General features: G+C 34.2%; 2 protein-coding genes across 6 annotated transcripts in view; one reads left to right on the top strand and one right to left on the bottom strand.

Annotated features, from left to right (window-relative positions):
* Nucleotides 1-2: 2 nt before the first annotated feature.
* Nucleotides 3-9125, top strand: LOC105423275 (actin-binding Rho-activating protein). 2 transcript variants are annotated; one of them, XM_011632964.3, is made up of 4 exons: nt 3-1208; nt 8019-8149; nt 8288-8537; nt 8682-9125. In XM_011632964.3, the coding sequence occupies exons 1-4, from the start codon at nt 1182-1184 to the stop codon at nt 8787-8789; spliced, it is 516 nt and encodes a 171-aa protein (XP_011631266.1). In that variant the 5' UTR covers nt 3-1181; the 3' UTR covers nt 8790-9125. The 2 variants fall into 2 exon arrangements, with proteins under 2 accessions (XP_011631266.1, XP_011631267.1); XM_011632965.3 differs by lacking the exon at nt 3-1208 and adding an exon at nt 6493-7156.
* Nucleotides 9126-9306: 181 nt separating this feature from the next.
* The window catches only part of LOC105423285 (agrin), a 433811-nt gene continuing 425769 nt past the window's right edge, over nt 9307-17348 (bottom strand). For all 4 annotated transcript variants that reach the window (XM_089079439.1, XM_089079440.1, XM_011632973.3 and 1 more), the window contains 4 exons: nt 17185-17281; nt 16898-17005; nt 16174-16351; nt 9307-15789 (listed from right to left, as the gene is read on the bottom strand). In XM_089079439.1, coding sequence (XP_088935565.1) covers nt 15532-15789; nt 16174-16351; nt 16898-17005; nt 17185-17281 — 641 coding nt within the window. In that variant the 3' untranslated portion in view covers nt 9307-15531. The remainder of the gene's footprint in view (nt 15790-16173; nt 16352-16897; nt 17006-17184; nt 17282-17348) is intronic.

The raw sequence follows: 17348 nt of genomic DNA, 5'->3' as shown, positions 1-17348 counted from the left end.
GTCGCCGGCCGCTCGCTCGCTCGCGTTGCATTCTGTTGCATTCCGCTTCGCTGCACGCGCGTGCGCGCGCGCGAGTGCGTTGCTTGCGCTGCGCCGGTCTCAATCTTTCCTGAAGACATGTTTTTTCTAGCACGGTTAATCTGCAAAGAAAGCTCGTCGTCTGGCGAGTATAATCGGGTGAATTGGACTCTGACAGGGGATCGTCGTCGACATATTTTACGGCGTATTACCGCCGTTTTTATTGATTTTCCGCTCGTATATTTTTCCGTCGGATGTCTGATGCAGCGGAACATTTCGGAGATTGCGAACAGGCGGGAAAACTCAAGTGCGATCTTGTATCGCATTGAAAAACTTATGCACTTTTTACTGCAATTTAATATATATTTTGTATATAAATGCTTTTTTTTATTCTTTTGTTAAATGTGATATCAATGCAATATTTTGTTATTTATTTGCTTCTTTTAATATAAAAACATATAAAAGAATGAGAAGATGCTGTTTTCTATGATAAAAGATTTTTTTAACTATAAGTCGAATTACAAATAAATACAAAAACTGTTAAGTTTTTATAAATGCTAGCAAAACAGGACTATTGATTTTTTTATTTTACGAAAGAGTGAAAAAAGTCACCGAAAAGATTGCAAGTGATGAAAACCGAATAGGATCAGCCAGTAGTTTACATTCATTTATTTTTAATTATTGCATATGATATTTACAATCTTTTAATTATTTTTTTCTGTATATTCCTATTTGTAATATTCTAAAATTACATATTTTAGAGAAATATATTGTGACAAGTAGTATTTTATTTATTTGCACTTTATATAAATATTTTTCTAATAGAAAATGATAATTATAATTTAAATTTAGTTTAAAAGTTCTAAGTATTGAATATTGACTTATTGTGTGTCATCGTTATCGTTTTAATAGAAAATTTTCAATTCAAATTCTTGAAGACGATGTCGACTGCGTCACGTGATCACGTTATGATCACAAATAGAACCGAAGCAGTCATCTTGAAAATCTTGACGCAAGAGAGGTCAGTGCTGCCTCCAAAGATTACGAAGAAAATTATATTTTGTGCGTAGAAGCATAATTTTAGATTTCATAATTAATCTCAGATTATATAATACGATAGTTTTGATGAATATCGACGCTCGGCAGTGATTTACGTCTCAGAGATGGAATATTATAGTGATTCAGAGGAGGTCAGTGATAAGGTTTATAATAATGAAATATCTTTACAAATTAACCATGTTGTATTATGTAATTAAACCAATATTATGGTAATAAAGCTGTTTTTTTAATCTAATCTTGTGTCTCGTGTATTTCTTGTTCATTCTTCTTTTTCACTGTTTTATCATTAACATATCTATATCTACTATATTCCTAGTTTTTTGTAATTTCTTAACACTTAATATCTACGCAAGACATACATATTTTTTTGTCAAACTATTTGTATAAAAATCTGGCTCGAGACTCTTTATTAGATTAGAATGGTTGTTTTATGTCCGAATAGTAAAAGAATTGTCGAAAGTCGGCTGACTATGATTGGTTTTTATCACTTAATTTCTTTTCTAATTTGATTTTCATTATTTTATTTACACAGATATTGCAAACTTTTAATAAATCTTCTATAATGAAATTGCTAGTATTTTCTTTTTCTTTTATTTATAAAATCTGAAATCTTTCATATTGGTTAAAAAACAGTTAAGTTTATGATAACGAATGGCTTTTTTTATTATTTTATACGAGTAATTATTTTCGAGGAAGTATTGCTTGATTAATTTATTCTTTTTAATCACAAATTATTTCTCGAATTATCAAAGATAATCCGCATGGAATGAATTTAAAAGCAGTGATTAATCGCAGCGAAAGTTCTGGACTTGTGATAAACGAAAATAACGAAATAACTATCGGCTAAAAATAATTGAGAAAGTGAGCGAGAGAGAGAGATAGAGGGTCGCATCGCGATTTCCACATATATCATGGCATGATTGGGTTGTTACTCATTCGTTATTCCAACATACTTTGATGTATTGCCGATATTTCGGTCGGCCACAGATATCGAAAACAGAATGCGGAGCAGAACTCCGAAATGGAAGCGAACTCCGATCAATGTGTAATACGGCGAAATATGTATTCCAAGTTCGGATTGCTAACAACCTGAGAATGTAAACACAGGCTTTTGATTAACGCGGTTTGATAAATCGCGGATACTTCCTGGTACTCCACTTTTAGCCGAGCGTGCGTGTTAAATGGCATGTTCTATTTTATCTAGGTCGATCGTTACGTTAAGGTAACCCACTTTCTTTAGTCCTTTGTATACTGATTTGCAAGTCTTACGTATATAATTATCCATATTTATTATTAAATTGTTATAAAGCCGTCCATTATAATCTCGTGTAAAGAAAAAGTTCGCATCTCATTATCGATTTTGCCATAGATGACGAAGATGGTCGATTTCTTAGATTCTCTTTTAAAATTAATCTCTAAAGGAAATTATTTAAAGCCATTTTGAAGAGAGAGAGAGAGAGAGAGAGAGGGGGAGAGAGAGAGAGAGAGAGAGAGAGAGACAGACAATTTCGAAATTCTCGCGACAAACGCCAAATGTCGTACTTTGAACTGTCAAGCAAGAAAGAAAGACGTCGCGTCAAACGAGGTCATGTCTGGCGTTCGACCAAGGCAACAGGCAAATAAATTACAATCTTTCTTGTGTTCGATGACCCGATCTATATCTTCTTTTACAAGATGCAGATTCGACGGTATCCCATGGAGTCTCAAAATATATTCTCGTTCCACGCTATAAACAAGGTATCAAAGATAATTCTGTTCGCATTCTTTGTTATATCAATGAATGTTGTACGTTACTTTGGAATTTTATGGATGTTGATTGAAAAGCTTAGAAATTTATACAATAAAATGATATTGAGATGTCTTCAACAAGAATTTTCTTTAAAAGAGTGAATAGGTAGCAAGAAATGACCAAAGTATATTTTTATCTTTTTATTGCAATTGCTTTATCTCTTGGCTACTGTTTTGTAATAAACTTTGTTCTGTTAATAAAACTTTTTTATATAATATATTAAGAATTTTTATTATATATTAAGATATTTTTTGAAAGGACAACCAAAAGATCTATCAGTTATATTCTAAAAATGGGGTGGAAGCGGAACTGGATGCAGATGCGGATGTGGAAGTGGGCGTATTGTTAGTCGCGTGAATACTGACTATATGACTAACACGAAAGACAGACTCGAGTGCCAAATATTTCAAGACTGAGGCAAAGAAAAGGCTTGCATACTGACATGTCTCATTTTACGCCCACGTATCGTTGATAGCGGTCAATGGCGCATGCATTCATCTTAATCTTCGTAAAATTAAGCGATCTTTCAATATATATTCAGTATTATGAAAATTTCAACACATGAAATTATTTTAATTACATATTTTTCGTATCTAAACTCACACTTTCTGTTTCTTTCTCTTTCTTTCATACATAATGTATATATTTAATTTTTCACATATTTATTCATTTTAGTCTTTTAAAAATTCTTTTTCATTATCTCATGCTCTTCTTTCCTTTCTTGGATGTTAAATACTTATTATAATATCGCATTTTAACAACAAATTTTTCAGATATTTTTGTATTTATTTTATAATTTATATATTTTGCATAATTGTAAGTTTTATGATTAAATTTAATTTAAACTAAATCCTAGAATTGCTTTTAAAAGTTTTTAATTTTTGATAAATATGTCTTTCTCCAATTTATCTATTAAGATATTTTTATTATTAAACATCCGAATATATATTCTTTAATTTTTTAACTTATAAGTTTCTTAAGTTAATCATTAGATTTGAATTGCGCGATTTTAATTCGCATACTTGTCCTTATAGATATGCTTGCTTCATTAATTTCAAATTACAGCGTTTCAGTACCAGGTGGTTCTATTCCCAGTCCAGATAATTCAAGAAATGAATTTAGTGTGTCATTTGAGCGATCTTACGGCTTTAATTCGAGTTTAGTTGCATAAATCCATCAACACAGATATACCTAATTATTTTAAAATCTGATCTTGCATGCCAAAAATGAACGAGTATACTTTATCAATTTGAAGAATATCACTATTATACAGATAGCTTTGACCAATCATATCTTACAAGCAATATCATGTCTAAATTTAAATTTCATGATCTCCAGGAGAAAACATCTTCATAAAATCCTCTCGATATAGAAGAAATAATAAACTGTAGATAGTTCAATCTTCTTCGTCTTCAATCTTACAGCAAACAGGAAGATTTAATCTAACGTTAGAGAAAATTCTTTCAAAGTTCTTTTGATACGTTTGAATGAAGATACTTCTTTATTTTATTTAGCCACCATAAGTTTCATTTTCGTTGCTTCAAATGAATGTCCTCTCGTTCCCTAAGGATTATTTATAGCATACATATGGTCGACCTTTCGTGTTGTCTTAGGTTAGGCTACACTTTCGTTATTTCTGCTGATCGCGGTTTACTGCATTCCTCATGTAAGATTTTTTTATTGAGTGACAAGCAGAACGAAATTTGCGGACGGGTCATCGCCACGTCAGAATCATCGGTAGGATAATTTATAGAATCCTTCACGCACATGTACGACGATCGTTATACGACGCTTGGAATTTTAAATAGTATATTTATAACTGCGGATCTTTAAGTTTATCCCAAAGATTTCAGTCACAAATATTAAAACCGAGCTTTTATTACTTTATTCACCTAGTAAATAGAAAGAGGTTTTCTTACTCAAAATTTTATAATTCAAAAATTTTTTGTTTAAGCTTTAAATGTTAAAAAAAACATATTATGATATTTACAAAATGGAAATCGTAAGAACATTTCAAGAATCAACTCTCAAGAATCAAATAGTTCGAACAAAGGTTGTTTGATACAATTAAAAAAATAAAATTATAAAAATAATAATTAAAGATAAAGATTATTTTGTATCTTCAAGAAAGTTGATTATTTTTTATTATTTTTTTTATAAGAAACATTTATTAAAATTCTATTTCTGGTAATATAGAAATACTTTGAAATATTAATATTTTAAAATGATTTTTAAATTTATGAATATGTTTTTTAGATAATAAATTCCTAGAGAATAAATTCTTAGAGAAATGAAGAATACATATACCCACATTCTTGGGCTTATAGATATTGTAACTACGAAGGCATCGTGACGTACTCATCATTGATGAGAGCAAAAACAGTTCTAATTCCGGAACGCGTTTCAAGAGTAACGAAAATGTGACGTTATAAGACGTCACTTGTTGAAGCTCCCTCCATTTATGGATGGGTCATCATGACCCATTTGCGCACCATTTCTCATGAAATGGATATTTATGAAGGATACATCTGCATTCTAAGTTTCAAATTCTCGCGAGAATTACAAATACAAGCAACATCGAGAGAAAAGAGAGAACTGTGCCATTAATTTTTTTCTATGAATTATGACTTTTGAAATTTCTAAATCAATTCGATCAATCGACTCAATCATCGCTACTTCTCTTATTCGATATAAATTGACAAAACGATTGGAAAGTCCGTGATGTTTATTGCGACAAAGGTGTTGAGAAGAAATATATTCGCCGTGTTAACGAGATAATTTCTCGTAACTGATGGAATAAAACATGAATGTCACGCACGGCGGAGAATTCACAAATCTATTCGATTCCTAATCCACAAATTAAGAACATGTGGAATATTTGTAAGGCGTTTTACCAACATGGACTATCTCATGCTCGCGTGATTTACACGCCTTCGACCTCGCGCGATTCAACGGCTCGCCCGTCTGTCAGTGACAAATTGTCGTCGGTCAAAAGTTAATTTGAGAGATTAAATTCGCGTCGTGCTGCCGAGTACACATTGTACTCGTCGCCCGTTATGTGCGTGTACTCAGGTTTCCTGAATAGCTACTCGATGTGAAGTTCATTAATTTCGGCCGACGTGCACGCGATTCGATATAATTGCATCGCCAATCGGAGCGATTTATGACCCTCTTGCGACGCAATACTGATACTTTCGCAAAATTATTTATCGCGATTGCAATTCTAAATTTATTTAAAAGACTAGATTATTTAAAAGACTAGATTATCTTGATAAATCAAGAGAAAAAGATATCTTAAAATTCCTTTTTGAAAATTAGAAATAAATATTTTTGTGTTTTAATCAAAAACTCATATTGTTAATTGTCTTTACATTACATTTCAGAAAAAGTAATAAAAAATTTTTAAAGTTTTTGATTTGTAAAAATTTATAAAAAATAGATTAAGTTTTATTCTATAGAAAATACAAAGTTTGTACATATAATCATTACATATATCGATACATATAATCATTAAAGGTGCGTATTTTTAAATCCAAAGTCTAATTCTGTTTTTTTGATCAATAAAATTAAGTAAAATAAAATAAAATTAAAAATTTCTGCAAAATCTTAACACAGCTTTGAAGAATTCATAGTTAAATTATATTAGCAAATTGATTTATATCAATAAATTGAATTATATTTGTAAATTGAATTATATTAGCAAACTTGGATCGAGTTTACAGTTGGGTCATTCCGCACATTGATGCTATTTTAATTGGCAAACAATTATCGAGTGAAATTTATGGCGACGGATACAGAGTGACGTTCCCGGAAATGTCAGCGTATCATTTTCCATGAACATCGCGAATTGTCCATTCGGTAAATAAACGGGATGAGTGAGATCCGTTTGCGAACTAATTCCCGAAGGTAAAATGAAACATGAATGAATATTCGCGATTGTGGAATTATCATTTCCGGAGTATGCAGAAGGCTGTTTGGCAGCCAATCAAGTGTCTGGGAATCGATTCGGAAACGTGGCAAATATTTCGGCCCGTGCCGAAATATCACGGCAGGGTGGGAGCTTTTGGGATGCCATTCGTTTCTTATAAAAAGAGACGCGCGGCGTCGTGACGCCATCATATCCGCGTCGACAGTGCTGAGCGAGCTTGGTACCGGAGTACCGGAAGTGAGAATAGATAGCTCAAGATAATTTCTATTACTTGGGTAAAACTCGTCCTTTTATAATTCATCGAGCATTATTTCTTACGACTTTATTGGATTAATATCGTTGCAATGTCTTCAGTAATGTATGTAAGTATTATCGATAAACTTCTTTTTTTAATTATATTATTAGGACATAATTTAGCATCTTCTCTCTCTCTCTCTCTCTCTCTCTCTCTCTCTCTCTCTCTCTCAAAGAAATTTGAAATCCAATTTATTCAGATAAAAGCTTTCACGTAAAATTAATCATAAAAATATAATTTTTATTGAAAATAAAAGATTATAAGATAAGACTATATTAAAGATGCTGGATGATGTAACATTAATAAGTACGTTTTCACTGAACTACTTCTTCGTTATTTTAAAAACCATGTAATTTAATAAAATGTATTATTTGTAAAAAATATTAATATCTAGACATATTTTTATTTATATCAGTCGGACTTTATATTAGTTATATTATTTATATCTTTATTAATACAAAACTTTTGTTTTAAAAATGACAATTTACGTTTACAGTTTTCTTGTAAAATAAAAAAAAGGAATTGTATTAAAATTTAATTTTCTAAAATTAATAAATATACAAATTCCCGAAAGTGAATGTAACTACATATACGACTGTGAAAATTTGTCAAGATGCCATCGAGGCATCTTTTATGGTCAGGGTCAATCCTTAGGCTCAGTTTGGCAGATTCCCAGAAATTCCTATCTCATTTAGGTGTCGAATATTTCAACTGAGCTTTTGGCAAAGTGTCTTAAATCTAAAATTTTTCAAAATACATATTTCGTCTCTTCATGTTCTTTTTTCGTGTAATTTTTTGATTATGAAACTCTCTGTTCATTCTCTGTTCGAGCAATTTATATTTTATGAGATGGATATTCTGGACCTATTATGTCTTAACCGACTGTGAATAATGACTAACGATTAATATACATCTCTTCTCTTTCGAAGGAATCCTTGGGAGCCAAGGTTGCTATGTTCAACCAGTACGCCGATAAACATAAAGACAAGCAGAGCAAAAACCCATTTACTTCTGGTCTGAATATCGAAAAGCCGAAATTTTCCAAAGAAGAATATGGAAGGTATATGAAACTTATGAAACTTATTAGAAGTGTACCATTGTGTGAATTTTATATTAATATAATTAATCATTTTGTATTAATTTATAATTGTTTAATTAATGTGTTTTTATTAACTTGTGTCGTATTAACTTTTCTCAGACCAGAAGCAGGTTCTTTGTCCGATCTACGTGGTCGCAAAGCGAACGCCCATGTCTTAAAGGAAATTTTAGAACTTTGCGAAATTATTAGCCAAGAAGGCACACCTTGCCAGGATCAACCTGACGTAATCGGTATCACCTTCGGTGACATCTTTAACATTTATACTAACATTAGCAACAAATGCGTAGGACTGCTGTTGAGAGCGAGAAAACAGAAGTATTTAGAATTCGAAGGCGAATGTCTCTTTCAGGTAATTTTAATATTTAAATGTGTTCTCTTTAATTAATTTATTATAAATAATTATTATTGTGATTGAATTTCACAAAATTGATAATTAATTTACTATATTTTATGTTATTATTATTCTGTGTAACATTTTAATTTTTTTCTACAGAGAAGAGATGACGATGTACCTATATTTTTAATCAAGCCCATCGAAGAAATTCGTAAGGAATATAATCAACGACTTGAAGAAATCCGGAACGATACTCTGGCTAGTTAATGTAAATTATCTGTCTTTATTAATGTTATCTCTATCGTCGAAATGACATTCGCGATTGTTATATTCGAGAGATCTATATTGATTTGCATTCATTCGTCTATATTTTACAGTAATGTGATACATAATTTGTATTTGTATCTGACTCGTCGGTTTTGTATGTTGTATTGAGAATGAATGAGTGCGGCTCGGTGTAAATATTTTCGCGAGTGGCGCAAATGAGGTACATTGATGCGACAATGAAACGATTAGTGCGATTAATATAATTTTTATAAAATATATTGTTAAGGTAGTTAATTATGTAAATATTCGGCGAAATAAACAATTAATATCCCAATATATTTTATTTTAAAGATGTTGCGATAGCTTCACATCCCGTACGTCTTTATTTAAATGTAAGATGCTTAAATAAGATTAGATAAAGCCTTGATGTAATTCACAGATATTTTTTTCTTAGTTATGCTCAATAATTCTAAATGAGTGCAGATTTTAGAAGAGGGAAGAAACGAGACGAGGAAGATAATCGCATAATTTATATTTGTATATACAGTCACTTTACAACGCGCACTTTGTTACACAGTGTAGCTCGATTATTTTAGGTCAGCGAACGCCAGGTGATCTCGGTAAAGACGATATCAAAGTAAAAAAGAACAAATAATTAATAAAAGGGCCGTCTTGCCGCGTATATCTCTCGCGCCGAAAAGAAAAGATGTGGGCGACGATGCTGAATGGGATATTTAATGTCCGTCCAAGGAGAAGCTTCGATAAGCCTCTTCAATGTATTGCAGGACAAACCAGAGCCTCGTATCTTCACGGCTACTATTTTAGCGCTGCGTGCGATCGTTTGAATTTCGTCACAAATTTTCATATCGAGCTGGTAAAAAGTTCATGAATCGCGAACAATTTACGTTTCTACATACCAGCAAATTGTCGTGTTCAGCGCCAAAGTGAACAGTGAGGATAGGAGGCAGAATCTCTCGCACTTTCGAAGGCAGCAAGTTCGATACAGCACTCGATGATGCACGATTATTTCGATCATCAAAAAATGTACACACCTTCCGAGAAAAACATCAATCTTTCTATGGGGTTTCTATCTCTATATTGGCAGTAGCGTTAGTCGTATTGCAACGGAAGCCAACGAATCTTTTTTCTTCTCGTCCGCGCCTCCCTCCGACTCGGTCGAAGCTCGGCAATTTTGTTTACCGAATTAAGCTCCAGCATAAACATTTGTCACACGATTATAATCTTAGCGCTTCTTTATAATTTACCTACTTGAAAAACTAAACGGATTCCAATATGGAAAAGAGACGTAAATAAAAGGGAGAAGTGCCTTCTCCGAGAATATCAAAAATATCTAGATATGTAATTCGCAACAAGTATGCATCGAGTCTCGAGAAGCGCATATAGTCTTCCGTCATATTCTGCTTCGTCATTGTCTCCAATTGTAAATATGAGCAAAAATTGCGATAGGATAAAGATGTTCAACAATTGCTTATCTCCATTGAGTCTCTCGGTTCTCATTCGCGGGGCACGTTACTGGTGTGTAATCTCGATATGTTAACGATAATAAGATTAAACGGGGAGGATAAAAAACCTTCCAAAAGACAAAAATTCACGTGTCGAAAAGGGAGGGATATGTGTACGGAGATTGCGCGCGATTGATATTCGCGTTGCTCGCGGATATGGTTTCACTTGGACAGAGATCGCGGTTTCGATATGTCATAAGAGCGTTGCATATTTCACGATTTTAATTACATTGTGGAAAGCCGCGATATGAACCGCGTGTAATTATCTTTACTTAAGCTGTATCCTATTATACAGTATAATCTTCTTTTTTACGATGATTTTTTTACGAATTCTTTAATACATTTTTCGTATTTCTTATCGAGCGTCGAGCCTCGGCTTTTCACAAGTAACCAAAATTTTCATAAAATATTACAACATATGGCGTACAAAGAATGTTCAAATACGGGTCAAAGAAACCCGACGGTTGTTTTGCCGCAATTTTCATGTAAGCGTATTTTCCAGGCCGCGCATTGAACTTTCACATCCAGCGCCGAATACGGCTATATGTTACATTTTAGACACAGACAGATATATTTAGCAGTAAATATTGGTTGTCATGTTGTCAATATACGGATCGAAATTAATGGGGCTTGATTCATACTATCAGGGACGGATTTAGTTAAATTGAAATGGTGAAATGTTTCAATTTGTCAAATGTTGATGAAAGCAAGGCTACTTTTGTTTGACATATTCATAAGAAAATAATTTTACGCTAACTTATATATAATTCTACATAATATCGTACATGCATCTTTTATATATTACTATATTATATGCCCAATTATAATTAACCTTATAATATTTTTAAATGAAGCAACGTTTTCATTACTTATTTTATAAATGTTAATCCAACATATAAAAATCCAATATATAAAAATTTATCTTTTTACGTAATTTTAGAATATTTTATCTTTATGTCTATCTCTAATTTTGACAAAAATAAGTTTAATACAATCATAATCTCTTAAGAAATTAAGAAATACACTACGCAGTCTTATAATATTAATCTCATTATACATTATCCATTATAAATAAATCCATAAAATAGTTTAATTGTCTACATAAAATACGTATCTGTTTCTATCTAAATCATATGTTTAAATCATAATGTTTCCTAAATTGGATTCCCATTGTGATTAGACATGAATTGATTTGCTAATACTGAAATATTGCGAAGCATCGCTGAACCTGTAGTTTGAATCAAGCCTTTTATACATTGTCTCCGGAGATGTTTAGAACGAACGATTTACGATAACGATCGATAGATTGTGATCATGGACATTACGTGATTTTATCGATCGTTCTATTTAATGCTCCTTAGTCGAGCGATCGTTGTTTCCTTTTGTGTAACTATCGTAGCATTCGTCAATACTCGCAGATTACATTGCGATCGTTATTATACAGCGCTTCTTAGAGGTGCATTAAGTTCGATTGCCAACATTGCGAATTTATCCCAATGACTTTGCGATATTTCGCTCTTAGCAATAAATATCTCTTTACTCTTTTTTCTTGCAAACGTATAATATATCGTTTTCTATAATCTCTTTTTAACGTGCAGCGTTACAATTGATTTTGTAGATATATATCGTATGATCGCACTTTGTATCTTCTACTGCGTTTTTCTTGCGATCAATACGTTCATTTTTTTCTTATGTAAAGCATCCGATACTAGAATAAATTCGCTGTACGTTTTCTTGCACGCGAAAGCGCTCCTTTGTACTAATCGATGATTTTCCCATGGGATTAGCCGCAATGTTGGCAAGCGAATAACATCGCAACGTTCACAGCAACTAAAGTGGATTACGATCAAAAGATCCCGGTAGGGGATCTAAAAACCGGGGTAGGAAAACAGCGAAATTCGACGGTGTCTCTCAACGTCACGCGTTATCAGGGACTTTGTAGAAACGCGCGTCGTCGAAACGTGCCGGTATACCATGGGATTTCTCGAGGGACCCTTCGCGTCGCTGCTACGATCTTATTTCACGACGTTTACGTGACCGGAAGGAAGCGTTTCCGCCGCTCGCGTAGTACCGCCGGTAGTAATCACGTAAACATCCGCCGAACGTTTCCAGCCTGTCCTGTTCCGCCACCTCAAACCGCTCCCCGTCCGCTCGCGTGTTTCGTTCGCCACTAGAATCGCGAGACTCGCGCGAAATCGAGAAATTGATGACTCCGCTGGAAAATGGAGCATTCCGTGTTTCCACGAACTCTTCTACGAATCTTTCGAGGAACGAAACGAGATTAATGATACCTGCCGAAGCGATTGATCCTTTTTAGCTATACCTGTTTTTTTTCTTTTTACCATTTTATTTATCTCCCCCCTAAAATGAGCACGGAAATCCGACAAGGATGGAAACGGTTGACGGTCTTGAAATTATCAACAACAGTTGCGTACAAGATAGGAATAAATTCACGATTAATTTAGGCGCTATTCCGTTCGAAGGAAAGAACACGTTCACATCATTTAGCTCGACATGCGTGTGTGTGGTTGTCCATATATTATATATGCATATATATATATATATATATATATATATATATATATATATTTATTTATTTATTTTTATGCGTGCATATAATGCGCTCTCTTGAGTCACGCGAAAAATAAATGATGTGCATCGCGAGCATCGTTCGAAGGCTAATCCGTGAATTGATTATGATAATTAGGTCGTTACGATGATCTTTAGGTCCGGTTATAGTATGATACACTCTAAAACGAATAATTAAATTCGTCATTTAATAGCACGTATGGAATTATTTACAAGTGACTCGCGCAAAAAGTTTTCTCGCGCGTCGCGTTTCCTTTTTCCCGTTCATGCCTATTCTGTCGTTACACTGCTGGACGCGAATTAATTAATCGAGATCGGGGTTGCATGGATTGCAAAACGTTACTCTGCTACATTTATATCTTATTTTGCTGTTGCATCTTCTCGTAATGACGTGTAATATTCGCTGATAGTCCATTCGCGTTCAAATCCGACATTTAGTACGATAAGATCAATTGCATGTTCTCAAAATAGAGTTTTATGTTTTTTCAAACTGGCAATCTTGAAACTTAAACTTACCAGAATGGATAGTCAATAGATTAATACATTTAAGTAATTATAATTAAATAAATTAAGCTAATTAAATGTTTATATGTTTTGATGCTTATATAGATACTAGACGTTTAAAATTAAGACTGCAAGATAAAAATAGAGAAACTAGAAAAATAAATAAATGTTCAACCTTTAAATTTAAACGCATGGTTATTTTTTATAAAATAGAAAATAGTTTATTATACTACCAAATATTTTTAAATCTACAATTTTCTTGCAAAACTTGAACGGTCACGGACAACGCTCGTGTCAGCCATCGTCGGTAATCTATGTAAAACTTGACCCCGATTGTTCGTCCATTGAATGGAATGTAGAATTCTTTGTATATAAGTGATTTTTTTGTTATACGTATAATATATGTATATTTATATATAATATATTTATTCTCTTGCGCATTTGTAAAAAGCCTCCCCTACCTAAAAACAACAATGTCGTGTCACGTGAGTTCGTCTACTATATTGGCGATAAATCAACAAGTCCTTTAAAATACAATATTTCCTCTATTCTGGAAAATTCACGGTCATTTAAATCTCTCTACCGAACACTCAAACATAACACCGATTTATCTTTTCTTTCGTTTTTTTTCCTTTCTCTCTTTCGTGTCGTCGTCGTCGCTTCTCGCCGCCCGCGTCCGCCTGTCGCTTTAGTCAGTCTTGGCATCGTAAAACGCTTAGGTGCTTTAAGTACAACTTACAAGTACAGATTTTATAACGAGGTCTGCTTTGAGCGACCTCCACTCTCCCTCTTCTCCTTCGATAAATTTGCGCCGCTCGCGCCACATACGTATACAGATAGATTCATACATACACATATGTATTCAATATGTATATTAATTTCATCACCTTAAAAATATATTATTGTCTTTCGATGAAAACGTAGCACTTAATTCGCCGTTCGCTTTGCCTCTCCTCCTCCTCCTCCTCCTCCTCCTCCTCCTCTTCCTCCTCCTCCTCCTCTTCCTTCCGTGTCCTTCGTCCGCCCACGCGATGGTGATCTCAATTATCGGGGATCTCCGAACGATATAAATAATCGCGAGGCGACCGATTCACGCTCTCCTCTACATTTGAACCTCGATATTGTGGTCGGCTTATGATTAATGAATGATCAAATGCTGCTACTACAATTTGAGTACTTCTCTCCTTATCCCTTATTACTTATTTATTGGATGGCCCTAGAAAGCAGTACTCGCGAAGTTTCTACAATACGCCGGTAAACTTTTAGAAGTGTTCGCACTTTTCACGTGCGATAATGAGTCACAGTCCCGATTTTAGGCAATGTCTTCTTAACCGTGCATTCTGAAAGGGAAGTGTTTTGGTTCTCATTCTGCCTCGACCTCCACTCAGATATTTAAGCTTTGGACGAATAATGCCATTGCTGCTTATAATCCTGGATTTATTATTATCTCCATCTCAGGGATATAATGCTGTTTAGACTTAATAATAGTTTTATTTCTTATTGATTGAGTCTCCCAAAATCTATCTTGCATCCTTGAGAATGGAACTTCTAGACTATGCTAATCTCGTTAAGACAGTTATCTTACAAAAAATGTACAAAAATGAACATCAGAGCTTTTCTCTCCAAGCGGGACAGATCTCTGACATTTCCTTGACATTTCTTATCGTAAGAATTTCTGTCTCTTCGAGAAAATAGTTTACTGTTAGATGAGGCTTTGCTTTTTCTCGAGATACGCACTGTAGTCAGTGCGATTCGCGCGGGCGAGGTAATCATAACTTCGCGGAACTTTGGCAGGATTGGACACGGTTCTTGCACACTTGGTCTCGACGGCGATTTTTGCACTTCGCGTTCAATTTATGTTAATTCGCTAGAAACACCAGAGACGCCTGCTGAGTCTCTAATTGGGCTGGGATTGACGATCGTCAGGATACGTTATCGTATTCGTCGTTATCGATATTTAGGCGATCGTCGATCTTGGTCCGACGCGTGCGACCGATTCACGCGTGAAGGCTCGCGTTCTTGTCGCGCAATCAACTCGTCGTCGACAACGACAGGATTGACGTCGGATCGACGAGGTTCTCTGATATCGACGTCGCGTTGACAATCGTCGGACTCGGGGTTCGTTATCATACGTCGTTGTCGTGGCAGAAGTCGATCTTCCGTCTGGCGAGCTGCAGCCGTCGTTTGTCGACGATGAAGTCCGTCACGCAGCCCTTGATACCGCGATGACCAGGCTTGCCGCCGACGAAAATCTTGCCGTTGGTCGTCAGCAATGTCGTTTCTGTCGAGATCTTGATCGGCATGTGTTCGTCGATCTGAATCGTACATGCTTTTCGTCGTCGAGACGCTCGGATGTGATGGAAGACTCCATCGTCCACTCTCTCCTGCAATCGTGCCGATAATAACAAGATTGCGGGATTTAGAGAGTATATTAATTAAAGAAACTTTTTGGGAATTCTATTGTATCAAGTTTTTTCATCACATGTAATATTAAAAAGTGTATTTTCTATCTACGATTGTAGTACAAACCAACAGATTTAAATCAGACAGATATTTTATGAGAAATGATTTTGTTTTATTATTTTATATTTATATCAATATATTTAACAAATATAATTCTACGCAGGGAAGTGGACAATTTAAAAAAAAATATAAAGTATTAGTGGGAGTACAAATAAAAATAGAAAACGATTTAACAAAATTAAAATAACCGTCAAAGGAGAGTGTTAAATAAATGATGCTTGTTAAATCTATGTAATAGCGTTTACCTTGCTTTTAACGGATACCTCCTCATCCATTTTGCTCTTATAAGTGAGCACCACGTGACCGCCACGTAAAGATAAAAAGAGGTGCTCCATCTTGCCTCTTCCCACCCATGCGATAAGACCTTCAGAATGTATCGTCCTTAGCCGCAGCTCGAATTTGTTCGACTGCTGTCCCCTGCGTCTGATCGAGTATGTTTATGTTTTTAGTAATAGACGTCATTAAAAAAAAAAAAATTCAAGTTCTAAACACATGCCAATAATTCACACTACATATCCATATATGTTTTTACGCTAAAATACGCACAGAAGGGAGATTAAAATCAATAAAAATAAAAAGAGATAAAAATTATAAAAACAAATTCTTTTAATTTTTTTAGCATTTTGTTTTGAATTTTTTACATTAAAGCAACAAAGGAATAATATTGTATTATCATTAAAATAATATTTTTAATTGTTAATTCTATAAAAAATTGTATTGTAAAAAAATATCGTAAGAAGCTATTTATAAGCTAATTGTATCCTAATTGTATCATAATTATATTATGATACATTTTATTCTACATCCAATTACATTCTCTATTACGCAATCGGATAATTGGCTCTAGGGTGATTGTCAGGGATGTAATCATCGGAAATTGTTATACGATACTACAATGCGCGAGCAGGAAAATCAACCTATCCCTCAAACGAGTACACAGCTATTTTCCATTTCCTTTAGAAAACTTACTCCGTGTAATCATAACTGTCGTATTCGTAGTCGACGTCCTCCTCTAAGTCGTAGTCGGAGTCGGACTCTTCAAAGTACTCGCCGAGGGTAGTGTTAGTCGAGTTAGTACTAGTTGGTGATTACATAATCAGAAGGTTAGTGACAATAATCATTAGTCGGGAACGCTAATTAGTCTAGTTATCGAGCGACCGACATTACTAATTTCAAGTGCACCTAATCCTAGAGGATGTGCCGCTGCGATCTAAAGTTTCGGTCATCAATTCTTCGGAGTTCTCAGTGTTACTCACCTTCTTCCGTAACGATGCTTAAATTGCAGGAAGTTATCGCCCTCGAAACGTACAGGTCGCTCTGATATCTCGGTACCGGATACGTCGTAACCCGTAACTAAAAAATATATTTGTAGGACCGTTCAAAGATTTCGAAGATTGTAGAAAGCACGATAAATATTTAA

Source organism: Pogonomyrmex barbatus, unplaced genomic scaffold (genome assembly GCF_055798465.1).
Source record: "Pogonomyrmex barbatus isolate J1 unplaced genomic scaffold, ASM5579846v1 scaffold3, whole genome shotgun sequence".
In the NCBI taxonomy this organism is placed as follows: Eukaryota; Metazoa; Arthropoda; class Insecta; order Hymenoptera; family Formicidae; genus Pogonomyrmex; species Pogonomyrmex barbatus.
Note: the sequence above shows the minus strand (reverse complement) of the source record. Positions and strands in the feature narration are given on the sequence as shown.

Coding starts and splice junctions, on each gene's coding strand:
- LOC105423275 (XM_011632964.3), top strand. CDS start 1,182: ATGGAATATTATAGTGATTCAGAGGAG. Junction 8,150..8,287: donor TCCAAAGAAGAATATGGAAG/GTATATGAAACT, acceptor AACTTTTCTCAG/ACCAGAAGCAGGTTCTTTGT. Junction 8,538..8,681: donor AAGGCGAATGTCTCTTTCAG/GTAATTTTAATA, acceptor TTTTTTCTACAG/AGAAGAGATGACGATGTACC.